This window comes from Schistocerca piceifrons, chromosome 7 (assembly GCF_021461385.2).
Source record: "Schistocerca piceifrons isolate TAMUIC-IGC-003096 chromosome 7, iqSchPice1.1, whole genome shotgun sequence".
NCBI classification, from domain to species: Eukaryota; Metazoa; Arthropoda; class Insecta; order Orthoptera; family Acrididae; genus Schistocerca; species Schistocerca piceifrons.
The window spans coordinates 368,651,141-368,677,605 of record NC_060144.1 but is presented as its reverse complement, the minus strand read 5'-3'; the positions used below and the strand labels follow the sequence as shown (position 1 = coordinate 368,677,605).

At 41.6% G+C, this 26,465-nt stretch overlaps 1 protein-coding gene across 2 annotated transcripts in view; it reads left to right on the top strand.

The window, feature by feature from the left end:
- Positions 1-26,465, top strand: part of LOC124805080 (RWD domain-containing protein 2A) — a 123,012-nt gene that overhangs the window by 29,571 nt on the left and 66,976 nt on the right. Inside the window, exon 3 of one of the 2 annotated variants that reach the window (XM_047265512.1) lies at positions 20,995-21,115. In XM_047265512.1, coding sequence (XP_047121468.1) covers positions 20,995-21,115 — 121 coding nt within the window. Of the gene's footprint in view, positions 1-20,994; positions 21,249-26,465 lie in introns of those variants that run through there. The other variant, XM_047265511.1, reaches the window with a different exon arrangement.

Below are 26,465 nucleotides of genomic sequence, written 5' to 3'. Positions count from 1 at the left end.
CGTGAACTTCAATTCCATAACTCTGCAATCCACAGCTAAATCCACTAAACTACTGTGATTTCACAAGCTGAGGTTATGTCACGGCCCAAATGCCGATATGTCATTAACTGTCATTTCGTTATAACAAAGCATACCAAGAATAAGTTTTTAATACATCTGCAATGCGACATTGCCTCGAAATGGGGTACTTTCATTACATGCAAGTTACAGTATAAAAACAATGAAAATTCTTTAACCACCAATTGGAGCTTCCCCATCATTTTCTTCCAACAAATTGTACCAATAATGATACATTTAAAAGATCCTCAATGTGCAAGTGCAGTGAAACACCATTTATTCATAGGACATAAGTTATAAAAATGTATAAACACAGATAAACAGGTTGAAGGCTTCTATCCAGCCACTCATTTACCAGTCTGCTGCGATTGTAGAGGATAGAAAAAGGAAAGCCAGAGTTTTAAATTTCACATAGGCCTATAAGAAATTATTCACACTGGAGAATTGTACAAACATACTGTCATTTGACCATCACACAGAGTTCCATATGAATGACATCATAATAAGCATCCCTGACATAGAGAAACAACTGATAGAACTGAAAACAAATAAGTCACCAGGTCCGGATGGAATCCCAGTTCATTTTTAAAAAGCGTATGCTATGGCATTGGCCCCTTACTTTGCTTGGATTTATCAAGAATCTCTTGCCCAGTGCAAAGTCCCAAGCAACTGGAAAAAAAGTGCAGGTGATTCCTGTGTATAAGAAAGGTAAAAGAACAGACTCAAAAAATTACAGGCCAATATCCTTAATACCGGTTTTCTGAAGAATTCATGAACATATTCTCAGTTCAAATATAATAAATTTCCTTGAGACAGAAAAGCAGCACAAATCAGCACAGTTTTAGAAAGTGCTACTCATATGAAACTCAGCTTGTCTTTTTCACACGATATCCTGCGACCTATGGATGAAGGGTAACAGGCAGATTCCATATTCCTGGATTTCTGAAAATCATTTGACACAGTGCCCCACTGCAGACTTTTAATGAAGGTAATAGCATTCAGAATAGGATCCTTGGTATGTGATTGGCTGTAAGACTTCTGAAGAAATTGGATCCAGCATGTTGCCTCTGACGGCAAGTGTTTGTCAGAGATGAGGGTATTGTCAGGAGTGGCCCAGGGAAGTTTGATCGGACCCACGTTATTTTTCGTATATGTAAATGATCTGAAGGGCAGGGTGGACAGCAATCTGCAGCTGTTTAGTGATGATGCAACATTGTCTGGGAATGTGCCATCCTGACCATAGGCATCAGCATTCATCCTTCATTGGTGAAGCACCAGGAGACTAGCAAGTCACATATTTAGCTTTTCTGTTTAATTCTTAAGTTAGGAAGATGGGTAGGGCATGTGCATGCTGTTTGTGAATGCAGGAGAAGATGGGCACAGTTTACGAGCAGCTGAATACACTTTTAGCAATGATCAGCTATCTGCAGCTTGCTGTCTCGGAGTGTAGCGATGGCGAAGCATCTGGCGCGATACATGGGACACCTCAGGTGTTACTTGATTCACCCACTGGCTCTGCTGATAAGTTACCTTGTGACATATCCATAGAAGGGGATCTGCAGTCACCACAGACTCAATTGTGGGTTGTAACAAGTCCACGTTGCTCGATGCAGAAAGTCAATGTAGGGGCTGGTCATCTGGCCTTGCCCATTTATTCTGTGATTTTACAGACGCCGCTCCTTCAACAAGGTCCCAGCTGTCACATAAGGAAAGGAGTTTATTAGTTATCAGGAACTCCAACGTTAGACATGTTATGGAGCCCTTAGGGAAATCACATCCAAGGCTGGAAAGCAAGCCAGTGTGCACTTGGTATCTCTGCTGGGGGCATCATTCGAGATCTGAAGGGCAACCTGCTGGTGGCAATCAAGCATACAGGGTGCAGTCGTCTTCCAAGTTGTGGCTCATATCAGCATCAATGACGTCTGTTGCCTTGGCTCTGAGGCCTTCCTCAGTTTGTACAGGCAGCTGTAGGAAATGGTGAAGGCTGCTGGCATCATACATGGTGCACAAGCAGAGCTCACAATTTGCAACATTGTACCCAGAGCTGAGCGGGGTCCTTTGGTTTGGACCCAAGTGGAGGTCTTAGCAAAAGCTGCATCTATTCAGTGATGGTCTTGGCTGCATATTTCTAGACCTGTGTTACGGGGTGAAAAATTGTAGGACTCCCCTTGATAGGTCAGCAGTGCACTGCACAAAGGAGGCAGCTACCCAGGTATCTACTTGAAATTCAGTCAGACTGTGAAGTTATTTGGACTCATTGTAACAGGTCTTGGTGAATTCAGGTTAATTATCGGATGTTTTTACCAGCCACCCAATCCACTGCGACAGTTTTAAAATTATTCAAAGAATGTGTACACTCAGTAGTGCAAAAATAGCCAAATCATGCAATATTTGTCGGAGGCAATTTAAGCCTACCAATTGTAGGTTGGGACACCAATAGATTCATTGCAGAGAGTACGGACATACAGTCTTGTAAAGTACTTTTAAACATGTTTTCCAAAAGCTGCTTCTGCAGCTACCTTGACTGCTCACAAACAATGGAAATATGTTAGACCTGGTAGCTTCAAATAGGTCTGGCCTTATTGGTGGTGCTAGTATAGTGGCAGGAATTAAGTATCATATCATAGTGATGATAGTTACTAAAATTAATAAATCCATCAAGAAAGCTAGGGGAGTATTTATGCTAGTAAAAGCAGATAAGCAGTTGTTAGCATCCCACTGTAGAGTGTTGAAAGGTTAGGGCTATTAAGTTAGTTAAAGGTAGTAGGAGTTTTACAGTAATGAAGTTAGTTAAAACGTGAAGGAATACTGACAGCCAGAAGTCGTATGTGTTTTACATTCTGTTGTACAGCTCAGTGGTATGGTACCATGACCCAAGTGGGTCAGCGGAGCTCCATGTTAAACAACACAAAGGAGAACACTGTGTCACCAACCAGCGCAGAAGGTGACAAGAAGTAGTGCACCACATGCTAGGGCGTCAATATCGAGTGTGATAATTGGGTCAGTTCTGTCAGCAGAGCAACACCAGAGTATTACACCAACCTACTGGGGAGGAAGAATCAGACATCAGTGCCAGAAAGCCGTATTTAAGGACCAGTGGCTAACTCATCATCGACTGTGTGAGGCATTGGAGTGATGCAGAGACAGTGTCATTCAGCACTGCCAACAGTTTATTCATCACTGTCATTGCAGTCATCATAACAATCATGTCGTAATACATGTCGCCTTCTAGGAGGCATTAGAGTGACACCATCACTGTAACCATCACAGTCACTGTCGTCAAATGCCGTCAGCAGGCAGCTGTCTGTAATGGGAGTCATCACCTGGGTTGCATTGTGGTAATGCACTGTTGCCATTATCCTGGACCTTGCCTCCACAAACACCAAGACCGGGATTGGAGTGGAGGACCATGGCCTGCCGACGCCAGACAGCCACTGCTGGGGATTGTCGCTGAGACAGTGCACTGACCTTTCCCATTGCCGCCCCCCCCCCCCCTCCCCCTGAACACAAAAGAGGTCTGCGGCGAGTGGTTCCAGCTGCTGCAGTACGACCCAGCAAGGCCATAGTTCCACTGTCTCTGCAGCAGGTTCCAGTTATGCCAGCACAGTTACAGTTGTAGCAATGGACACATGTGAGGCTGCCTTCGTTGCTGCCGAGACTGTTGCAAGTGGAAGCAAAACCTGGCCACAGAGCCAACAACCACTGTGTGCAGTTGATGAAGTTATTCTGTCATCAGGAACCATCCGTGTACACACCCTCCACCATCCTCTTATCATGCTCAGCAGAGAACTCACATTCAAATCTTACGACAGGCCATTGAGTCCCATGCCTGTTTACACCAGACAGTGAATGGACATCAATTAGTTCCAATACGATGAACATAAAGGAATTATGGGAGACAGTGAATGGACATCAATTAGTTCCAATATGATGGACATAAAGGAATTATGGGCAAAGTTTAAAGTGATCGTTAACCAAACTCTGAAGACGTATGTGCCAAGTAAGTGGATTGACAATGGAAAAGATGCTCTGTGATTTAATAATCACCTCAGAAAAATGCTGTGGAAGCAGAAATTGTTGTCCTCTTGGTTCAAAAGAGAACGCGCAAATGTTGACAGGTGAAAGTTGGTAGAAATTTGTGAATCATTAAAAAGATCAATGCGTGAAACATACAGCAACTTCCACCATCATACCTTAGTGAAAAATCTTGTTGAGAACCTGAGAAAATTCTGACCATTCGTAAAATCACTAAGCGGGTCAAAGGCTTCTATCAAGTCACTTGTCGATTAGTCTGGTGTGGCAGTAGCAGGCAGCAAAAGGAAGGCTGTAGTTTTAAATTCTGCGTTTAAGACCTGGTTCATGAATGGGAATCATATAAATGTACCGCCGTTGACTGTCCCACAGGCTCCTACATGGAGGTCATAGAAATAGGTATCCCTGGCAACTGAAAGAGTTGAAAACAATTAAGTCACCAGGTCTAAAAGGAATCCCAGTTCAGTCTTACAGAGCATAATCTGTGGCATTGACCTCTTACTTAGCCTGCATTTATTGTGAATCTCTTGTCCAGGGCAAAGTCCCGAGTCACTCGAAAAAAGTGCAGGTGATTCCTTCATTTAAGGAGGGTAAAAGAATTACAGAACAGTATCCTTAACATTGGTTTCTTCAGAATTCTTGAACATATACTCAGTCTAAACATAATAAATTTCCTTGAGACAGAAAAGCTTCTGTCCACAAATTAGCATGGTTTTAGAAAGCATCACTCCTGCAAAACTCAGCTTACCCTTTTCTCAGCTGATATCATAGAAACCATGGATGGAGGGCAACAGGCAGATTTCATATTCCTGTGTTTTGTGGACACATTTGTCATGGTGCCCCACTGCAGAGTGTTGACAAAGGTACAAGCATACGAATTTGGTTTCCAGATATGTGAGCATCTCGAAGTAATAGAATCCAGTACGTTATCCTCAATGGCAAGTGTTCATCGAGATGGGTATTGCCATGAGGCCCCCAGGGAAGTTTGGTATGACCTCTCTTGTTCTCTATATACGTAAATGATCTGGCAGACATGGTGAACAGCAATTTATGCTGATTGCTTATGATACTGTGGTCTATGGGAAAGTGTCCTTGTTGAGTGACTGTAGGGGGTACAAGACAATTTAGACAGAATTTCTAGTTGTTATGATGAATGGCAGCATGCTCTAAATGTAGAAAAATCTAAATTAATGCAGATGAGTAGGAGGAAGAATCCTGTAAAGTTCACAAGTAGTATTAGTAATGCACAACTTGACAGAGTCACATCGATTAAATATCTGGGTGTAGCACTGCAATGAGATATGAAATGGAATGAACTTGTCAGGTTGGCAGTTGGGAAGGAGATGGAATGAGCATGTCAGGTTGGTATTCAGGAAGGCTACTCTTGACTTCATTTTATTGAGCGTATTTTGGGAAAGTGTAGCTCATAGAAGACAGCACATAGAATGCTAGTGCGACCTATTCTTGAGTACTGCTAGAGTGTTTGGGTTCCCCAGCTGATTGGATTAAAATAAGGCATTAAAGCAATTCAAAGGCATGCTGCTAGATTTGTTATTGGTAAGTTCAATCAGCATGCAAGTATTACGGAAATGCTTCATAAACTCGAATGGGTACATTCTGTGTAAGAACCACAAAGAAGTGGGGCTTGTACAGAGGCATATAGATAGTTGTTTTTTCCTTTGTTCTACTAGCGAATGAAATAGGAAAGAAATGACTAGTTGTGTTACATGGTACCCTCTGCCATGCAGTGTACCGAGGTTTGCTGCTATGTATGTAGATGGAGGTGTAGGAGTAGGAGGATGCAAGATGACTTAGACAAAATACCTGGTGCAATCCTGATGATCCTTGTACTGTATATGAGGCCCTGCCTAACACATTCATGGTACTGCCATCAGTGACCCTTAGTGAACAATTTGTGAAACATGTTGTCCTGGGGGGTGAAACTTGGTGTAATGTGGCGGAATATAGGATCTCTGTGGAGAGTGCAGGAGGGTGTGATGCCAATGACTGTGTAATAATTCCACCAATAGAACATGGCAAGGAGCGATAGTCAGCAGAAACTTCAGGAGGGCTTGGTCCCATGTGTCAGAGGAGCACACCTTGCCCATGTGAGTGAGTATTAAATGTACACACAAAACATTCAGCCCCCCCCCCCCCCCCCCCCCCCTGTTAGTCCCAGAAAATATATGTGAAGACTATGTCATTGGCCACTTGGCCGAGGTCAGTCAGAGAAACACGGCAGCTGAGCAATCTGATGCTTCCAATATTCCATACAGTGGGCAGTCAATTTTTCAGTTTGTGCGCCCATACCCAGCCACATACGGTGGCTGTGCATCCATACCCAGCCACATACAGTGGTGCTGAGCTGTTTGTTTTGTGCAAACAATGACCCAGGTGGAGCAATTACAACACTGGAATGCTGAGCTGTGGGCCTATATGGAATTTCATATTGATAAATGGACAACAAAATTTCTTACCATTACAATGTTTGTGCTGTCATTGGCAGAACAAGCTTATAAGGACTGAAAAGAGTCATCAGTGATGTGTGGTCTGTGACAATACAAAATTTTCACTCTTACAACTATTGATGGAACTTAGTAAGCCCTTAAGTAATGGCAAGTGCCTCTTTCTCTAGCTGGCTATAATTGTGCTGAGTTTTGTTTCAAAGCAACTGTAGCAGCCTTGTCTGCAGACCCTATTCTTTGGCAGAGCACTGCTCCAATTCCATATGATAATGTATCCACTTCTAGCATGACAGGGTTGGTTGGATCGAAATGAATAAACATTGACCAAAGAGAAAGGCGTCCTTGAGGTGTTGAAAAGTATGCTGGCACTCCATGAACCATACAAAAGGAAAATTCTTCCTGTGCAGTAAAATAGTAATCTATGCTTTATTAGGGATGAACATTATGTAATATGTAAACTTGCCCATCATTGTGTGCAGCTTGTGAACATTGCGAGGTGCTGGTGAGTCATTAATAGCTTACAACTCAACTGCGGAAAGTTAATACCCTCAGCTTTAATGACATGACCTAAACATTCGATCTCTGTCTGAACACTTTTCCTTGTTATGCCCGAAGCCAGCACCGGAAAGCACATTGAAGAGATGCTCCAAATTTGACAAATTTTCTCCAGACGTGTGACCAAAAACCTCAGTGTTATCAACGCAGTTTGACACCGAGGGACCTAGCTGTCAGGTGTTCCAAAAAAATATTGAATGGCTGGAACCGACACAGTGCTGAACAATAGCATTGTAACGAGAATAACTCTATGTGAGTATTGATTACAGAAAAATGTTTTGTCTGCTTATTCAATTGCAATTGCTGATATACTCCCTGCAAATCTATTTTGAAAGAGAACTGGCCTTGTCCCAAATTGTCCGTAAGTTCATCGTGCCTAGGGAGAGGAAAGGAGTCCAGCACTGTCTTAGGATTGACTGTAGACTCAAAATCCATGCAGAGCCATAATCCATTTGACAGTGTTTTGATATCAGCCAGAGAGGATGGCCACAAACTTGCTGAAACATGTTTAATGACACCACTGTCCTGCCAGCATAGCAACTCATGTGTGACCTGAATGCGAACTGCATGTGGGACACCCCTAGCATGTCAAAATCTTGACTGACAATGAGAATTGTTCTTAAGACTAAGATGAGGCTTCAAATCATTACTAAGTCCTTCCTGAAACAACTGACTTTACTTGTCACACAATTGAGGCACTGTAGAATTCACTTTGCAGCACATTGCCTTGAATTTAAAGACTAAATTAATCAAAGGAATCAAATCTAAAAATTTTTGAACTGTCCTGGGAAAACAACACTTGAAAAGATGCTGTTTTTGTCACACCTTGGAAGGCTGCTAGCAGGCTGCAGGCACCTAAGACAGGAATATCATTTCCATTATATGCAGACAGCGTGGAATGAGGCTTCTGCATCTGAGGGCTCCGTAACAACTCATAAGTACTCATGTTCAGTAGCGTAATCAGAGCACCTGAGTCTAGCTGCAGTTCAACAGCATGCTGAGCCTCCAGTAAATGTACATAGACTTTGTTGACTGTAATTAAATCGCTGTCAATTGCTTCACCCCCTGCATGACAACCACTGTCTTGGAACCGTGCTCTTGTTTACTCAAGGGGCTAGCCATGTGTGGTTTACGGAAGGCTTGGCTGATAATGTGTTAACTTCTGTTTCAGAACTCTGTGAGCGGGAATCTGACTGCCACAAAGCAATACATCATCATAAACAAATTGATTGAATGTGTCCCAGCTTGCCACACACAAATCACTTGGAACTCCCAGAACAGATACTGTTGGTGATCATGCTCACTAAAAGACTGTGGGCAAAATTTTCTGTCATTAGTCGGGAAACGACAGTGCGCACCTCAGCTGGGAGTGACTGTTATTTTAAATGGTCATTGCTTAATGCGCCTCACCTGATTGACAATTTGACTGACTATGTGCGCACTGTGAACCACTGATATAGCCAGAGACCAGAAGTCTTATCTGTATCACACATGACTGTCTTATGAACCTATTATTGGCAGTACAGGTTGAAGACTGGGATTGGGAAGCTTCAAAATTGCAGCACAAATGCATGTTTCAGACACATTTTGAGCAATGGCATCACAGAGCATAGAATCACTGTGTGAAAGTCCACAAGGACATTTCAAGAACCCTCAATTCGGGTAACCACTGTCAGTTTTTTTATGTTTGACCTAGTTGCTTCCTCATCCAAAAAACTTAAAATGGGCAGCTGCGACATTTGTCTGTGCTTCAAAATCCAGGAGTAACTTTGAACGTAAGCAAGAGATCTTTGCACCTGCATTTGAAATAAAATGAGATCTACACTGTGTACCTTGTATGCTGTATGTAATAAAACGTGCATCCAGCTGTGAATGGTTTTTGACTCATTCCTCTTTCTTATTGTCAGAATCTCTAAACAGATAATTTAAAAACTAGGGCAGCCACAGCCAAAGTAGTTACACATAATTGATTGACTAATTCATACATTCTAACAGGTGTTTACAGATAGATGTTAAAACTATTAAAATATAAAACCGAATGAAAAGTCCAGTAGTCCACTGTAGCTGTATTTATTTAATTCAATTAGAGATGCACACAACCGGTTTCCATCTTCTGGTGTAAATAGATGCTGTTTCAGATGGTTTAGGGAGTTGTTACAGAATGCTGCAGAACAACAGTTGGCGTGGCTAGGCAGAGTTCTCAGCCTTCCTCAACTGATAACCATCATCAATGGTGAATGTCCAGTCTGTGTTAAAATCAAGAACTGTCATCACTTTACCAGCTTAAATTTGTTTTTGTAGGTCCATGACAAGTAACAGACAATGCCCCTCATAAAAGTAATCCAGAAAAATATTGGGTCCGGAAGCTGACAACACAAGCTATGAGGTGTCCAGTGTGGTATACACTGACGGTTCTATGGTCGACCTCTGAACCAGTTTTCCCTACACACATGCAAGGAGCAGTGACCTAAACTTCCTGCCAAATGGATGCAGTGTATTCACAGCAGAGCTGGTGGCCATCGTTCAAGCTGTGACGAAGCATGTTGGCTCGCACCATCCTGCTTTTAGCACTCTCCTGTATCAAATATTACGGGCCTTATAAAATTATCACTAATTTTCTTTTCGAAATTGCGGTGTTAAAGTTCCTACAGGAAGCATGTTCCCCCATCCTCCCCCTCCTGCAAAACTTTGGTGTTCAGATCATTTAGTTTGTTGTTCTGTTTGCAGTGAGTTAGTTGGTTTTATCAGAAATGATGGCAATCAAAAGTTAATACAATTATAAAATTTTGTACATCTAGCCGTGGGAAAAATCTTATATGCTAAAAGATAAATTCAAAAGGAGAGACTAGTTTCAAGTTGAAGAGCTATTTTTCCTCTTTTCAGTGACATACATGGTGATTATAATTAAAGTTAAACTTGCAAAACACTGTAGAAATAACACCGCTGGTCAGAATGATGTCAAATTGCAATGGAATATTATTAGAGAAGGGGGAAAAGGTATGGCAGAAAAAAAAAAGTGTGATAATTGATCAGTAGATGGCAGATGGCACTGTATGTGTCAGAATACGAAAATAAAAACACCTGTCATGCTCACGACCCATTGAAGTTGGTATAAATACGCTGGGTACATGGCTTTTCCTCCTTTCGCGTCTGCGACTTTCGCCATGACTGTTTTCAGGATTGCGCACTGCTTGTAAAGCTGTACTACAAGAGTGATGACTGTGCACTCGTCACTCTGCAGAAGTTCCGGGCACTGAAGAGTTTGAAAAAAAGATGTTGGTCCGATGACTGCCATGGGTCTGGAGAAAACAATTCAGAAATTTGAAAAGATCGGTTCTTTTGGTGTGCAGCCTGGTAGAGGGAGGAAACAAGTTGATTTGATGTCTATGGAAGCAGTGGCCACAGCAGTACAGGAGGAGACGAGTGGTGGTGCACAAACATGTAGTGCATGGAGAATTGCCCGAACATTGGACATACCCATGAGCACTGTGCATAAATTCCTAAGAAACCTCCTTCTTTGCTATCCATTCAGAATTACCCCTATGCACGAGTTGCTTCCTGTTGACCTGCCAGCAAGAGAGACCTTTGCTCTGGAATTTCTTGCATGGAAGTGGACAATGATTGATCATGGAAGATTTTGTGAACAGACGAAGCCAACTTCCATCTGACAGGATATGACAATACACAGAATTGTGGATTATGGGCAATGGAAAATCCACCCGCAAATCAACCAGTACCACTTCATCCTGAAAAGGTCACTGTGTGGTGCGGGTTTACGGCATCGTTTATCATAGGGCCATATTTTTTCGAAGAGACAGGTGCTTCCTGTCCTGTTACCTATGCCATCACTGATAAGCGTATGAGTGTCTTTTGCGCAACCACGTCATTCCAGCTCTCCAACAGCATGAATGGGATCATTTTAATACAAGATGGCACCTCCGCACATTGCAAATCCAGTTAAGCAGCTGCTGAAGCACCATTTTGGAAATGCTAGAATTATCAGGCGCCATTTCCTTAAAGCCTGGCCAACCCGATCACGTGATCTTAATGTGTGTGACTTCTGGTTGTGAGGCTATCTGAAAGATGTTGTGTTCAGTGATCCAATTGCAAACTTAGCTGCATTGAAGGCATGCATGCAACATATTCTGAATGTGACCCCAGAAACACTTTGATCAGTTGTAGAACGTGCTGTATCTCAATTTCAACTTGTTTCAGAAAACGGTGGACAGCATATTGAACATGTTTTGTGTCAATCACACAGAAATTAATAATTCGATTTGATTTTGATTGATGCTTTTTTTTGGGGTGATGTGAGTGATGCTTTTTATGTGGTCTTTGGCCACAGGATAATTAAAAACCAATTTTTCCCATCCAATGTGATATGATCTTGCTGTGGTGGATGGGCTGACATAACTAACATTATCACACCTGTACACCCCCACGCATACTGAGTAGTACAGTTTGTTTAACATCAAACATACACCTTAGGTGTTACTGTATGATTCATTTGTCATTTGTAGTCCAACACTATTAGATTATGATGCTTACACCGCCACCTGTTGCGCTACAGTTCGTAACTATTTATTTTTATTCTGCCATACGTTTTCCCGCTTCTCTGATAATATTCCGTTGCAATTTGACATCATTCTGACCAGTGGTGTTATTTCTACAGTGGTTTGAAATTTTGATTATAATTGCCCTGTATTTACATTACCCCGAACTTAATTAGTTCAAAAGGTATTGTTAGTAAAAGATTTCACGTGGTCTGAACTCTCAGTGCCAGCTTTAACCAAACTGCTTTACATTTCTGGGATATGTTAATAAGCTTTTGATAGCTAGATTTTTCTGAATCTAGGGACACACATAGTCATGAACAATAAAATTACTAAATTGATAAATACACAAACAAAAAATAGTACAGAGTCAGTAGACAGTGAAAGACAACATTCTAACCTACAAAATTTTTATACTATTATAAATTAACCAAGTTCATTAATACCATGGAGTGAATCATTATAAGTCTGCCATTTCAGTCAGTCTGCTCTTAGTCTTCATTTAGTCTCGTTTTCGTATTCATTTATCCTGCTCTTAATCTTGGTCTGATATAGCTTCAGTTAGCTTTTTAGACCAGCATCAGGAACCATTTGTGTTACCCCTCTGTTCATTTAACTCAGGCTGAGAGAACATATTTTATAGTTAAGAGCAGTAGACATCAAAATGTGTGTGTTTCGGTTCAGTTGAATAATATTTGTGATGTATTTTTTCTCTTGATTGAGTGTGAAGCAACTTGTAATCACTTTTTCTGTACTGTGTGCACTTTTATTTTCTGAATAGCTAAGAACAATTAAGCTTCGCATATGTTTATACTAACTACCTCTTTTTAAACATTATTATAGACTGTAAGAGACCTGGTTGTTACTGGTAGGATCTGAAAGAAGTAATTAAAGGTTGTTGAACTTGCAATTTTGAACTTAGAAGAGAAGCTTCTGGCAATTTATTTTAAGGATAAGTCCTACAACAGCAATCTCAGGTAGTGATCCAGTGAAACTGCACAGCTACTGAAGGTTTCTAATACAACAGGTAAGTTTAAGTTACATGAAAGAGGCCTCAGCCATGTTCTTTCTTGCAACAGTAAGGCATTCTTAATTGGCTGTGACACCCTGAGTAGTCTTCAGGCTATCGACCAGTGCTACCCTTGACAACCATTGGTTATGTCTATCCAGTACCTTCTTCCTGACCTCCATCACACTGGAAGGTCAGTCATCTTCATCTGGACCACAGGTCATGTTGGGATCCCAGGGAACAAACTATGTTGGTCAGTTGGCGAAGTTGGCTACCAGGATACCGATTTTGGAGGTGGGGGTACCAGAAACTGGACCTTCGGGTGGCTCTACACCATCAGTTTTTGGAGGCCTGGAACACAGACTGGAGTGCTCTGGTTTCTCTGACCAAACTGCTAGCAATAAAGGGGACCATGACTATGTGGCTTCATGCTTCTCTACCATTCTCTGTCAGCTTCACATTGTTCACACTTGGCTGACCCATGCTCGTGTCCTATGAGGAGCCACTCCACTGTCTGGTACCCGTCTGACAGTAGCTCACATCCTACTAGACTACCCTAATTTGGCCCATATATGATGAAATCTTAAACTTGCTGACACCCTGCCTCTGGTGCTAGTAAACTACACCAAAATGGCGTATCTAGTTTTATATTTTACTCTTGAATGTGTTTACTGCTGCTCTTTGAGGTAGGGCACAGTAGCCTCATCGGTCACTTGAGGGATTTGATTGCTGCCCCACTGCCTGTTTCCGACCTGGGGGCCCCATGGCTGCCCTTGCTCGGTGGTCCAGCCTGGCTCCTGCCTTCCCACCTTTTTAACTCTTCTTATTCTTTAACATTTGTAGTCTATTTACTGTCTCATCATTGTTGATCTCATTCCTGCGATTTTATCAACTTGTGCGTGTTGCTTGTTTTCTTGTGGTAGTTGATGGTGAAGAAACATTGGTTGGATGCAGAGGGTGCATTTCTCATCATGTAGTATGTCCTGGTGGCCTCCAGCTAGCTTATGAGTGGAGCAACTCACCCCTCTCTCCACCCTTTTACCTCTCTTTCACTTCTGCGTGCTTCTATCTCTTAGTTTTATTGATTCTGGTTCATTGGGATTTGTCTTCTGGTCCTTCCCTCTGAGGACTACTTCTGGCTTGATGCATTTAGGATGGAGGGGCTGATGACCTGGTAGTTTGGTTCCTTTAACCCAATCAGTCCAATCCATTGCCATTCATAGGAAGAACAACGTGATAAACAAGGATATGCTGGAGTAGAGAAGTTATGTTCTAAAACAAGAAACAACTGTGACACACTCCTTAGTTAATACCTTTATTGATAAGAACATGATTTTGAGGTTTAGAAGCAAGCCCATATGTAGGCTGTTCAATTCTTGAGGGTGACTAAACATTAGACAAAGTACTCTGAGCCCAATGCACTAATAGTCCTTGTGTAGTAACACATTGTCTCTCTCTCTCTCTCTCTCTCTCTCTCTCTCTCTCTCTCTCTCTCTCTCTCTCCTCCCTCCCTCTCTCTGTAGTGGGCTCTGCAGATCATGAGTAACACTGCTAAAAAGGAATTGCCAAGAATACATCAGTAGTGACCTGGGGTGATCATGAAGTTTTCTGGAGGCATTGGCTTCAGGGGCCACTGTGACTAGTGGCTGCTGGGCTGGTCTGATGCTCTTAATAATTCCTATGGTGGTGCCAGCTTTGCAACTCCCACTGTGTATCACAGATGACACCACAAATTTCAATTCCCCTGGGGCAAAAAAGGCATGAACATACAAAACTGCAATTAATACATCTAGCTCAGAAAGAGAACCACACCAACCATTTTTTCCAGGTTGCCACTGTGCAATGTTTTCTGAGTGTTATCTTTGAATGAACAATAAGAACTGGCTGTGCTCAGAAATTGGATTTTTCTCTTCGCAAGTGGCATTGGCCTGCTGGTTGGTATAAAATAATTTGCTTTCATGGTCTTCCAGGTGCATTCCAAAATGTTTCTAATATGTGGATGATATTTTCTCAATCGAATAAGAATTGAATATCCCTTGGTTTATTTATTTTTTTATACCCAGGTATTCGTGTGACATCTAGTGTATAGCAGTGAACTTTAGATCCTTTAGTACTCATTAACTCTATATACTCATATTCTTCCATCTGGTGCACAAGATGTATGAGACAGGAGAAAATAGCCTCAGACTTCCAGAAGAATTTGGTAATTCCAATTCCAAAGAAAGCTAGTGCTGACAGGTGTGAAAATTACCGAACTATCAGTTTAGTAAGTCATGGTTGCAAAATATTAACAGGAAGTCTTTACAAAAGAATGGAAAAACTGGCAAAAGTCGACTTTAGGGGAGATGAGTTTGGATTTTGGAGGGATGTAGGAACACACGACACAATACTGACCCTATGACTTCTCATAGAGGATGGGTTAGGACTTGGATGAGCAGTTGACTAGAGATGAACTTCAAAAAAATAAGAATGAGAGTAGTGGAATGTAGTCTGACAGATGATGATATAAAATGTAGACTAGCAATGGCAAGAAAAGTGTTTCTGTAGTAGAGAAATTTGTTAACATTGAGTATAGATTTATGGAAGTGAAACATGGACAATAAACAATTTAGACAAGAAGAGACTAGATGCTTTAGAAATGTGGTGCTACTGAAGATTAGATGGGTGGATCATGTAACTAATGAGGAGGTATTAAATAGAATTGGGGAGAAAAGAAATTATTTATGGCATAACCTGACTAGAAGAAGGAATCAGTTGGCAGGATGCATTCTGAGACATTAAGAGTTCACCAGTTTAGTACTGAGGGAAGTGTGGAGGGTAAAAATTGTAGAGGGAGATCAAGAGATGAATACAGTAAGCAGATTCAGAACGATTTAGGTTGCAATAGTTACTCAGAGATGACGAGGCTTGCGCAGGATAGAGTAGCATGGAGAGCCGCATCAAACCAGTCTTCGGTTGAAGACCACAACAACAATAACTACTCATATTCATAGCAGAAGCCATTACTTGTTGTGCTCTGATTGTCTGAAATAGAAATGTAACTAATGAAGAAGAGCCACTGAGTGTTCTGGACAGAATCAGTTGGTAAATACTACAAGAGTTGTAACTCTTCAGGCTTTCCCGGCGATCTAATGACATCTTGGGATGTCGGGTGTTCTGCCGGATATCAGCGTCGTACTTGCACGATATTTCGGTCACGTAGCTCGAGACCTTCATCAGGTGCGACCTGAGACTGCTCCTCGAGTGGACCTGGTCCAGTATTTATGCCTATGGCCTTCCCCCTCCACCAACGGCTGCAGGCGCTTCCTCTGTGGTCCGCGCCCATTCCCTGTGACCTGCTGGAGCGTTACTGCTCCGTTTTCCGTCCGCTGCGGTTCTAGGTGTTCCCTCTGCGGTCCGCGCCCACCAAACCCGCTCCTGGGGGTTTCATCTACGGTCTGGGGTACCAGGCGTTCCCCCTGCGGTCCGCGCCCGCTCACCACGACCTGTTGGAGCGTTGCCGCTCCATTTTTCGTCTGCTGCGGCTCTGGATGTTCCCTCTGCGGTCCGCGCCCACCACTCCCACTTCTGGGTGTTCCATCTTCGGTCTGGTGCTCCTGGCAGTCCGTCAGGGGCTCGTTTACCATCTCCATGTCTCTGGTTCTTCTGTTTGTGTAGTGTTGCAGCTGGCCCCGTTGCTCCTTTAACAATTCCAGAGCCGGATCCCAGGCTCTGCTTAGCTGGTACCCTGTGTCACGATTCATAAGATCGTCAGCCATTTTAATCTCAATCGATTCTCTTATAACACTGTCCCAAAATCTGGGTGTTTGTGCTAGAATCTTGGTATCCTCATACTTCATGGCATGATCTAGTTCTAGACAGTGTTCAGCAATGGCTGACTTAGTCACCTGTCTTAATCTAGTGTGCCTCTGATGTTCTTTGCACCTGATCTCCACAGTTCTTGTCGTCTGGCCAATGTAGGACATGCCACATTGACAAGGTATATTGTAAATCCCTGGTTTTCGTAACCCCAGGTCGTCTTTGACACTCCCCAGCAGTCCCCCGATCTTGTTGGATGGACAGAAAACACACTTGATATTGTGCTTACGCAGGATCCTACTGATTCTGGCCAGACGACAAGAACTGTGGAGATCAGGTGCAAAGAACATCAGAGGCACACTAGATTAAGACAGGTGACTAAGTCAGCCATTGCTGAACACTGTCTAGAACTAGATCATGCCATGAAGTATGAGGATACCAAGATTCTAGCACAAACACCCAGATTTTGGGACAGTGTTATAAGAGAATCGATTGAGATTAAAATGGCTGACGATCTTATGAATCGTGACACAGGGTACCAGCTAAGCAGAGCCTGGGATCCGGCTCTGGAATTGTTAAAGGAGCAACGGGGCCAGCTGCAACACTACACAAACAGGAGAACCAGAGACATGGAGATGGTAAACGAGCCCCTGACGGACTGCCAGGAGCACCAGACCGAAGATGGAACGCCCAGAAGTGGGAGTGGTGGGCGCGGACCGCAGAGGGAACATCCAGAGCCGCAGCAGACGAAAAATGGAGCGGCAACGCTCCAACAGGTCGTGGTGAGCGGGCGCGGACCGCAGGGGGAACGCCTGGTACCCCAGACCGTAGATGAAACCCCCAGGAGCGGGTTTGGTGGGCGCGGACCGCAGAGGGAACACCTAGAACCGCAGCGGACGGAAAACGGAGCAGCAACGCTCAAGCAGGTCACAGGGAATGGGCGCGGACCACAGAGGAAGCGCCTGCAGCCGTTGGTGGAGGGGGAAGGCCATAGGCATAAATACTGGACCAGGTCCACTCGAGGAGCAGTCTCAGGTCGCACCTGATGAAGGTCTCGAGCTACGTGACCGAAATATCGTGCAAGTACGACGCTGATATCCGGCAGAACACCCGACAACCCAAGATGTCACTACAAGAGTTGTCCAGAAAGTAATGTCACCAACTTATAAATCTGACACTCCTATTCATCGGTACTTGGTCTACCCTCCCAGTGTAGGTGGTAGCAATAGTTATCTTCCCAACTCAAATAACCATAATTTCCTCCAAGATCCTGAAGAGTCGGGATGAGTCCCTACGTGAACTCCTGTTTGGTGGTCCAGTTCAAACCGTGATGTAGCGTTCACTGGAACAACAGTGCACAGTGAAATTATGCCTGAAAATTGGGAAATCTACTGCTGAAACATTTCCAATTTTTGAACAAATGTTTGAGAATTAATGTCTGTCACAACAGCTGGTGTTTTGGTGGCACAAGGCCTTTTAGCAAAGCCAGAATAATGTCAGCGATGAAACATGCTGTGGATGCCCCTCAGTGTCAAAAGGTGAAAACTGTGTGTGTGTGTGTGTGTGTGTGTGTGTGTGTGTGTGTGTGTGTGTAAAGAGTTCTGAATGAAGGCTGTAGAATAAATATTCGTCTGATAGCTCAGACTCTGGATATAGCCAAACCATAGTCCACAGAACTATAAATGAACAATTGGGGGTGAAGAAAATGTAGGCATAACAGATCTCGAAAATTTTGACTGATGATCACAATTGTGTAGAAATAATTCCAATTCCTTTTTTTCTGCTAGTGGTATCGTCCACCATCTACACACATACATTCTGCAAGCCACTGTTTGAAGTGTCACATAGGGTACCTTATACCACTACTAGTCATTTCCTTTCCTTTTCCACTCGCAAATAGAATACGGGAGAAATGACTGTCTGTATGCCTTCATACGAGCCTTAATCTTTTTTATCTTATTTTATGTTGAGTTTGTACCAGCCGTACAGACTGTCAATGCAACCTTTTATGTTGAAGTGCTCAGAAGCTAAGAAAAGTGTCATGCACATCAAACCACACATCACCAGTATCTGGAAGCTCCATCAACACAATGCATGCAGCCACACTGCCGTCTTGGTGAGCAATTATGTCATCAAAAGCCGATGTGGCAACACTGGCCCAGTCCTCCTACACTCCTGATCTCTCTCTGGCAGCTTGGGTTTTGTTTCCTGTCTCAATGTGCCCTCGAAAGACACTGTTTTGAGGCCTTTGACATTGTGAAAGCTGCTGTTACATGTGTCATAAGTACACTCTCACCCAGACCTTCCAGGACACCTACTGTACTTGGAACTCTCAGTGGTGGAAATGTATTGACTCAAGAGAGTTCTGTTTGGATGGATTATACTGTTCTGATCAATAAATTATTTTTTATGGACTTAGTGACATTTCTTTCCAGACAGACCTTGTAAAATTCCTTGATGGAGTGAATATAATTTTTGCAGCAGTGCTTCTTGGCAGGTTATTTTTCACTAAAACTTGCAGAACCTTGGAGTGATATTTCCTTATATTCCTAAAATTTTAATGTATGAATTCTGTGCAGCTTTATAATTAGACTAGAACCTTTGATTTGTTTAATGAAATCAGTATAGCAAATAGTTGTCTTTATGATTGCAATATTTATTATTGTTGGACCTCAGATTTTGTCCCCACTGACCTGCAATGACTTAATATGTGATCAGCTCAATTTTGCTATAGTGAGCTTCAATGAAAGACACCATTAATACTTTCTGATTGGTACTGAAACCTGTGGAGTTTGAATTAAGAGTATTGCTTATTCATTTATGTGTTTCTCAAAATGGAATATTCCAGAATTTGAAACACGAACAGCTGCTAGCATGAGTTTCTTAGAAGTAGATACCTTAGGGGTTGCGAAGCAACTCAAATCGCTTGATACGGGCAAGTCTTCAGGTCCAGATTGTATACCAATTAGCTTCCTTTCAGTTTACGCTGATACAATAGCTCCCTACTTAGCAATCATATACAACCGCTCGCTCACCGATAGATCTGTACCTACAGATTGGAAAATTGTACAGGTCGCACCAGTGTGTAAGAAGGGTAGTAGGAGTAATCCATCGAACTACAGACCTGTATCATTGATGTCGGTTTGCAGTAGGGTTTTGGAGCATATATTGTATTCAAACATTATGAATCACCTTGAAGGGAACGATCTATTGATACGTGATCAGCATGGTTTCAGATTACATCGTTCTTGTGCAACGCATCTGGCTCTTTATTCACACGAAGTAATGGCCGCTATCAACAGGGAATCTCAAGTTGAATCCGTATTTCTAGATTTCCGGAAAGCTTTTGACACCGTTCCTCACAAGCGACTTCTAATCAAGCTGCGGGCCTATGGGATATCGTCTCAGTTGTGCGACTGGATTTGTGATTTCCTGTCAGGAAGGTCGCAGTTCGTACTAATAGATGGCAAACCATCGAGTAAAATTGAAGTGATACCAGGTGTTCCCCAGGGAAGTGTCATGGGACCTCTGCTGTTCCTGATCTATAGAAATTACCTGGGTGACAATCTGAGCAGTTCTCTCAGGTTGTTCGCAGATGATGCTGTAATTTACCGTCTAGTAAGGTCATCCGAAGACCAGTATCAGTTGCAAAGCAATTTAGAAAAGATTGGTGTATGGTGTGCCAGGTGGCAGTTGACGCTAAATAACGAAAAGTGTGAGGTGATCCACATGAGTTCCAAAAGAAATCCGTTGGAATTCGATTACTCAATAAATAGTACAATTCTCAAGGCTGTCAATTCAACTAAGTACCTGGGTGTTAAAATTACGAACAACTTCAGTTGGAAAGACCACATAGATAATATTGTGGGGAAGGCGAGCCAAAGGTTGCGTTTCATTGGCGGGACACTTAGAAGATGCAACAAGTCCACTAAAGAGACAGCTTACACTACACTCGTTCGTCCTCTGTTAGAATACTGCTGCGCGGTGTGGGATCCTTACCAGGTGGGATTGACGGAGGACATCGAAAGGGTGCAAAAAAGGGCAGCTTGTTTTGTATTATCACGTAATAAGGGAGAGAGTATGGCAGATGTGATACGCGAGTTGGGATGGAAGTCATTAAAGCAAAGACATTTTTCGTTGCGGCGAGATCTATTTACGAAATTTCAGTCACCAACTCTCCCTTCCGAATTCGAAAATATTTTGTTGAGCCCAACCTGCATAGGTATTAATGATCATCAAAATAAAATAAGAGAAATCAGAGCTTGAACAGAAAGGTTTAGGTGTTCGTTTTTCCCGCGCGCTGTTCGGGAGTGGAATGGTAGAGAGATAGTATGATTGTGGTTCGATGAACCCTCTGCCAAGCACGTAAATGTGAATTGCAGAGTAATCATGTAGATGTAGATGAAATTATTCCGTGTAATTAAAGAAGTGTTTTTATCTTAGACTCACAGAAATACAAATCAATAAATACATCATTTCTAACTTTTTCTGTTTTTAATCAAATTTTTGTATGATTAATTTCCAGGTGAAGAGCATGAACTGGAAAAAGATCATGTGTAAGAAGAAGGAAACTTTCAAGTTAAATGGAGGAGAAATGGATGAACTTCGGAAATTTCCCAGTTTTCGTGAGATTTCTTTTGAATCTGGTAAGGGAAAATCTCAGGAACATCACATGGACATGGGTGAATTTTATAGGTATCTTGCAGAACATAACTGCAGCTATGTATTCAAAGACTATTTCGGTGTGGATGGTAAATGAAGGAAACACCCATAAAAATACTCACTGTTTCTCGGTTTGAATTACAGTATGTCTGTGTCACAGCTGTACTTCATCACAGTTCTAGTGTAAATAGTAATGTATGATTACACCTATTTTCCAAATGAAGTCTTAAGTAGTTGTACAGGTCAACCCGTTGTTGTTGTTAAGTTTCTTTCACAGATTTAATTAATTCTGTCATTTAGCTATTAAAATTATGTTTCATTCATGTTCTATTTCTATTTAAGAATGCTTTCTTTTTTTAAATTTTTGTATGTTTGATATAATTATGATGTTTAAGGAAATCCTCATACACTGGAATAAAATTTAAGCAGCTGTCATTTCCATGTAGTATCAGCAGTACTAAAGTGAACAAAAGTTGAATCAGTGTTGAGAGTAATTCCTCGTTGAAAAGACATTACTGTATTGTGGCATTCACACCAATCTTGCGTTTCATTTTCTAGTTATAACTAATACGCAATTTGGTGTCATATCATTTTTACAAAACTAGAATTTAAGTAGTTTCAGAGTTTTAAAATATACAACCAGAGGTATTCTTTGTAAATACCAGTATTTTGTATTTACATCACATTTGTATGCACACAAGAAAATATGAATGGGAAGCCTATATTTTTGCATCATGAGCAGGCCTAATGTATTGATTCGTTTTATATAAGGACTCTTAACTCATTTGGAAAAAAGTACTGGAGCTGTGTCCTTCAGAAGCATGGGTTTCTAAAACAGGATAGATGAGATTGACCCTAAAAGCACTGAGAAGTAACAGTAGAGGCAGTAGTTCATCTGGAATCATCAATAAGATGACATGGATGGAAAAGGAATACATCAGTGACAAAGTTCTCTGTCTTTGTGCTATCCCTTTCAGGTTACAAGTTTGGTCATGTCTTACAGCATTCATTGTTTCTCCTTGCTTGTGGACATTGTTTAATAGAAAATGATTTTGGCAATGCATAGAAATCTTTTATTTTAATGAGAATAACTGTTCCATATATTTCACTTGTTAATATGCAAAAACTACACAGTTTTGTACCAAAGAAAGTCAGTTTTTCCTCTAATAAACAGTTGACTGCTTGACAAAAATGCAATAGTGAATTGCTGTTTGACTGAGTCTCGCTACGATTTTGACTTCAGTGTAGAGACACTTCAGTTTTCCAGGATTTTCGCTGTTGCCACTTAGGGCTCATTATATGACGCACGCACCATGACATTAGAGCTAATCACGTATGAGAATTGGAAGAAACTCAAAAAAGCTTCAAATAGTTAATGTTTTGTTACAAATTCATAAGTCATTATTTTTCAGCTGAAAAAAGTAGTCAGTAGGTGAGGTCCATTTTGGTGTCCAAAAACCTCAATTCCATGTTAACCTTTTCCATGTAACATGCCAAACTAATCAGAGCAAGTTGACGAAATCCATTAGAACTTCTTGACATCAGCTTTTTGACTGTTGCAGTAAGTTTGATAGCTACACTAGATTGCTGTCCGAGCAGTCTGTCTTAACACAACTGAGATTGTCTGTTTCTAATTCTGACATCTCTTTACTCTTTGTCTGAACAAAGAGAGAAATAAGTAAAAAATGTGATTTTCAGTTGCAAGAACATAAATTAAATCTGTTTATTTACACTCAGTATTATGAAATAAAAAGAGCTGTCAGAGATGTGGAAATGATTGGGGGGGGGGGGGGTGCAGAAACTCTTGAAGTTTATGGATAGAGGTTGGAGCCAGCAAAGAGCAAGGAAAGAATGAAAGGAAAAGCCTGGTAAGTTAACGCACAAAGTGATTGGATCAAATCAATCAAAAAAGGCTCAGGGAAAGGTCATGTGTATCAATAAACTACTCATTTATTTAAATAATAATATAATTGCAGGTACCTCTGCAGGTATCGGATTGCTGAGTTGCTGTACAAATTTCTGTTTCATCCTCATTATCAACATCTATTGAATCTCAAACCATTAAACCTAGTTTTGACAGAAATATGTGTTCATCTTGATGGTTAAATGATGGCCTCCAGGGCTTTCTGTGAATTGCTGAAGTACCAGTTGTGAAAACCAGGTATTTTAGTAAGGTGAACAAGTGTAAAGTGATCATACTGAGTTGCTAAAGATACTTTAATACAGTAGTTATTAGATTCTAGAGTTCCTGACATTATTGCCTCTTGTGAACAACTGCTGCAGTAAAATGCTTTCTGGTGTACAATTTGATTTTGTGACAATTTGTACAACCAAAGCTCATGGCTGATGATTGTGAATTAATAGCACACTGATGTGAAAAAAGCATTAGTAAAAGTTCACTTCTAGGTTTGCCCATCATATGTAGTATTTATATTTAACCAGAACCAGAGTTGCCACAAGTTCTGGAAATCAGGGAATTTCAAACTTGTCAGGGAAATTTGAAGAAGACACTCAAAAAATCTTGTTTTGTATCAGTAGATGAAATGGTTTCTTTACTGAGATGACAAGCATTGTCACTAGCTATGTGCAGCTGAGAATGTGCGCCACTTCCCTATTGCTACTTTCCTACCACTCCCTTCAGCTTGCAGTTGGTGCAGCCACCACTTCTTGCCGCTAGCCTAGCAGCTGCCGACAAGAGGCAGGGAGGTGTGAGGAGTGGTTTGTTTGGATCTAATTCTCAGAGATTGTTGATATTGTGGCCTGAGATGTCAGTCATGTGCATGAGCTGTGTCTGAGTGATTGTGTGAATGTGTGCGCACGCTCATTTTCTGACAAAAGCTATGGCTGAAAATTTAATTATGAGAGTCTGCCTTTTCTACATATCTGACTGTAGCTCAGTGATAATCTTTATGATGAGTTGCTGCCTATTCTCAGATTATTTGTGCAAGTTATCTTTGAATGAATTGATCACCACAGTCTCACTTCATCATGTGAATAGCTGGCCACACAATGGGATTTCTGCAATGGACCAAAGCCGCAGGCCATTTCTCTGGGCTTCTCTAACGGATCAGACCTGCCGATCTGAAGCTCATCATTTGTCACTAATGTACAGGCCCTGCCCATCAAATCTCATCTCATCAATCTGCCCACAGGCTGGATCTGTTTGTGTGTGGCATAGTGCTGTGGATTTTCATGGTTTATCCATGGACCCAGGACAGAGGTGCTCCATGGCAGGATAGAGGCTGCAGGTGATGGATTTCAGGAAATGCAACAGTCTCACCTCAAGTTTATTGTACAGTGCAGCATTTTATAGACTTTTATTTATTGTAGTACATTTTGGCACTTCAAAAATAGTTTATACGAGGGTTGGAACTTTAATAGTGCCAATTATTTATTTACAACTCGTACAAAATAGATATGTGTTTCAAAGTTTTACTGACCTTCAAAGTAGTCATCAGCATTGTGTATAACCCGTTGCCAGTGATGTGGAAGTCGTAGGATACTCTTGGCAGTGCCAGTTTTGTTGACAGTTCATGCGGTGCAGTCTATTGCCTGACGAATTTGTAGCAGGTCTGAAGTGAATGCCATGAAGTTTTCCTTCAGTTTAGAATTTGAGTTGAACTTACTAGGGCTTAAGTTAGGGGACTGGAGTAGCATCAGTCAAACAAATTAGTAACAGCTTGCACTGTATGTGCTTGAGCATTGTCCTGCAAAATAATGGTCAGGTCCTTCAGAATGTGGCATCGCTTCTGTTTCTATGCTGTTCATTTTTGGAACACAACCACCGACCCTCTTAGAGACAGAAGTGATGACACTTTCTGCAAAAACTGTCCATCGTTTTGTAGGACAATGCTCAAGCACGTTCTGTGCAAGCTGTTACTGATATGTTTGACTGATGGGGCTGCTAAGTGCTATACCACCAACTGCACTCCCCTGACTTAAGCCCTCATGAGTTCAACTCTATTTCTAAACTGAAGGAAACACTTTATGGCATTTACTTCAGAACTGCTACAAATTTGTCAGGCAATAGACTGAGCCGCTCGAACTGTCAACACTACTGGCACTGCTACGAGTATCCTACAACTTCCACATTGCTGGCAGCGGGTTATACACAACACTGGTGACTACTTTTAAGGTCAGTAAAACTTTGAAACATGTATCTATTTTGTACAAGCTGTAAATAAATAGTTGCCAATCCTCATACATTAGAAATTATGGACGATAAGAAGAAGAAAATTCTGGCAATCGCTGGCGTTTTGTGTGCTTTGTACTCATATATTTCTCGGAAGAAAAATCACACAGGTTCTAGGCGTTTCAGTCTGGAACTGCGTGACTGCTACGGTCGCAGGTTCGAATCCTGCCTCGTGCACGGATGTGTGTGTTGTCCTTAGGTTAGTTAGGTTTAAGTAGTTCTAAGTTCTAGGGGACGGATGAACTCAGATGTTAAGTCCCATATTGCTCAGAGCAGTTTGAAAAATCACACAATACCTGTATAATAATAAACATAACACAGTGGGTAATAATCGACAATAATGAACATAGTAGAACCAACATTTTATTGGCAGTCATCTGTAGTGTTGGTTTACACAACTCTTCCCTGCCTTATAAACTTCTTTCAAGATGCCTACTTTTTTCTGTGGTGATATCTGAAATCAGTGAAGATATTTTAAATCTGTTTTGTGACCCTAAGGAAATGAGTATTTTTGTCACCAGTTGTGTTTTGTTTTATTGAAATAAAATAATAGTGGCCTTAATGAAACATATATACCATTTGGCTTGCTTTCTCCTTGTAAAACATGTCATTACAAAAGATGCTGATGTTGGTACTTAAGATTTTTGCTCACACAGGGGAGAAATACAGAAGTCCTTACTTTTTTTGCCAACTTATGTCTTTACTTACTCTTGAGATCTCAAAATTTGTCAGGGAAAAATGATAAAACTAGCCTGGAAATCAGGGAAATTCACTTGGGGAAACTTGTGGCAACACTGAGAGTGTATGTACAACTAACTGGTACCCATGCCCTGCAAAAGACAGTTTTCCAAGTCAAAACCTATACCTTATTTGTAGTAGGTGTAGTCCAGTATATTCACGTTCATAGGGAAACAGTTTTTGTGATATCTTTTATTTTTCCACAGCTGTTCCCACTGCAGAGTCAAGGTCTTGCATGTGTTCAGTGAGTCTTGGGTTGTTGATCATTTTACATTTTCCTTGAAGCCTTTGGCTGGTAGTAAGTTTTCTCCAGCTCCTTTCTCCTGGGGCTTGTCATTGCTGCAGCTGTGTTGTATGCCCCAAAATGTTACATACTTGTCCATCACTTTGTGTATAATTGATTA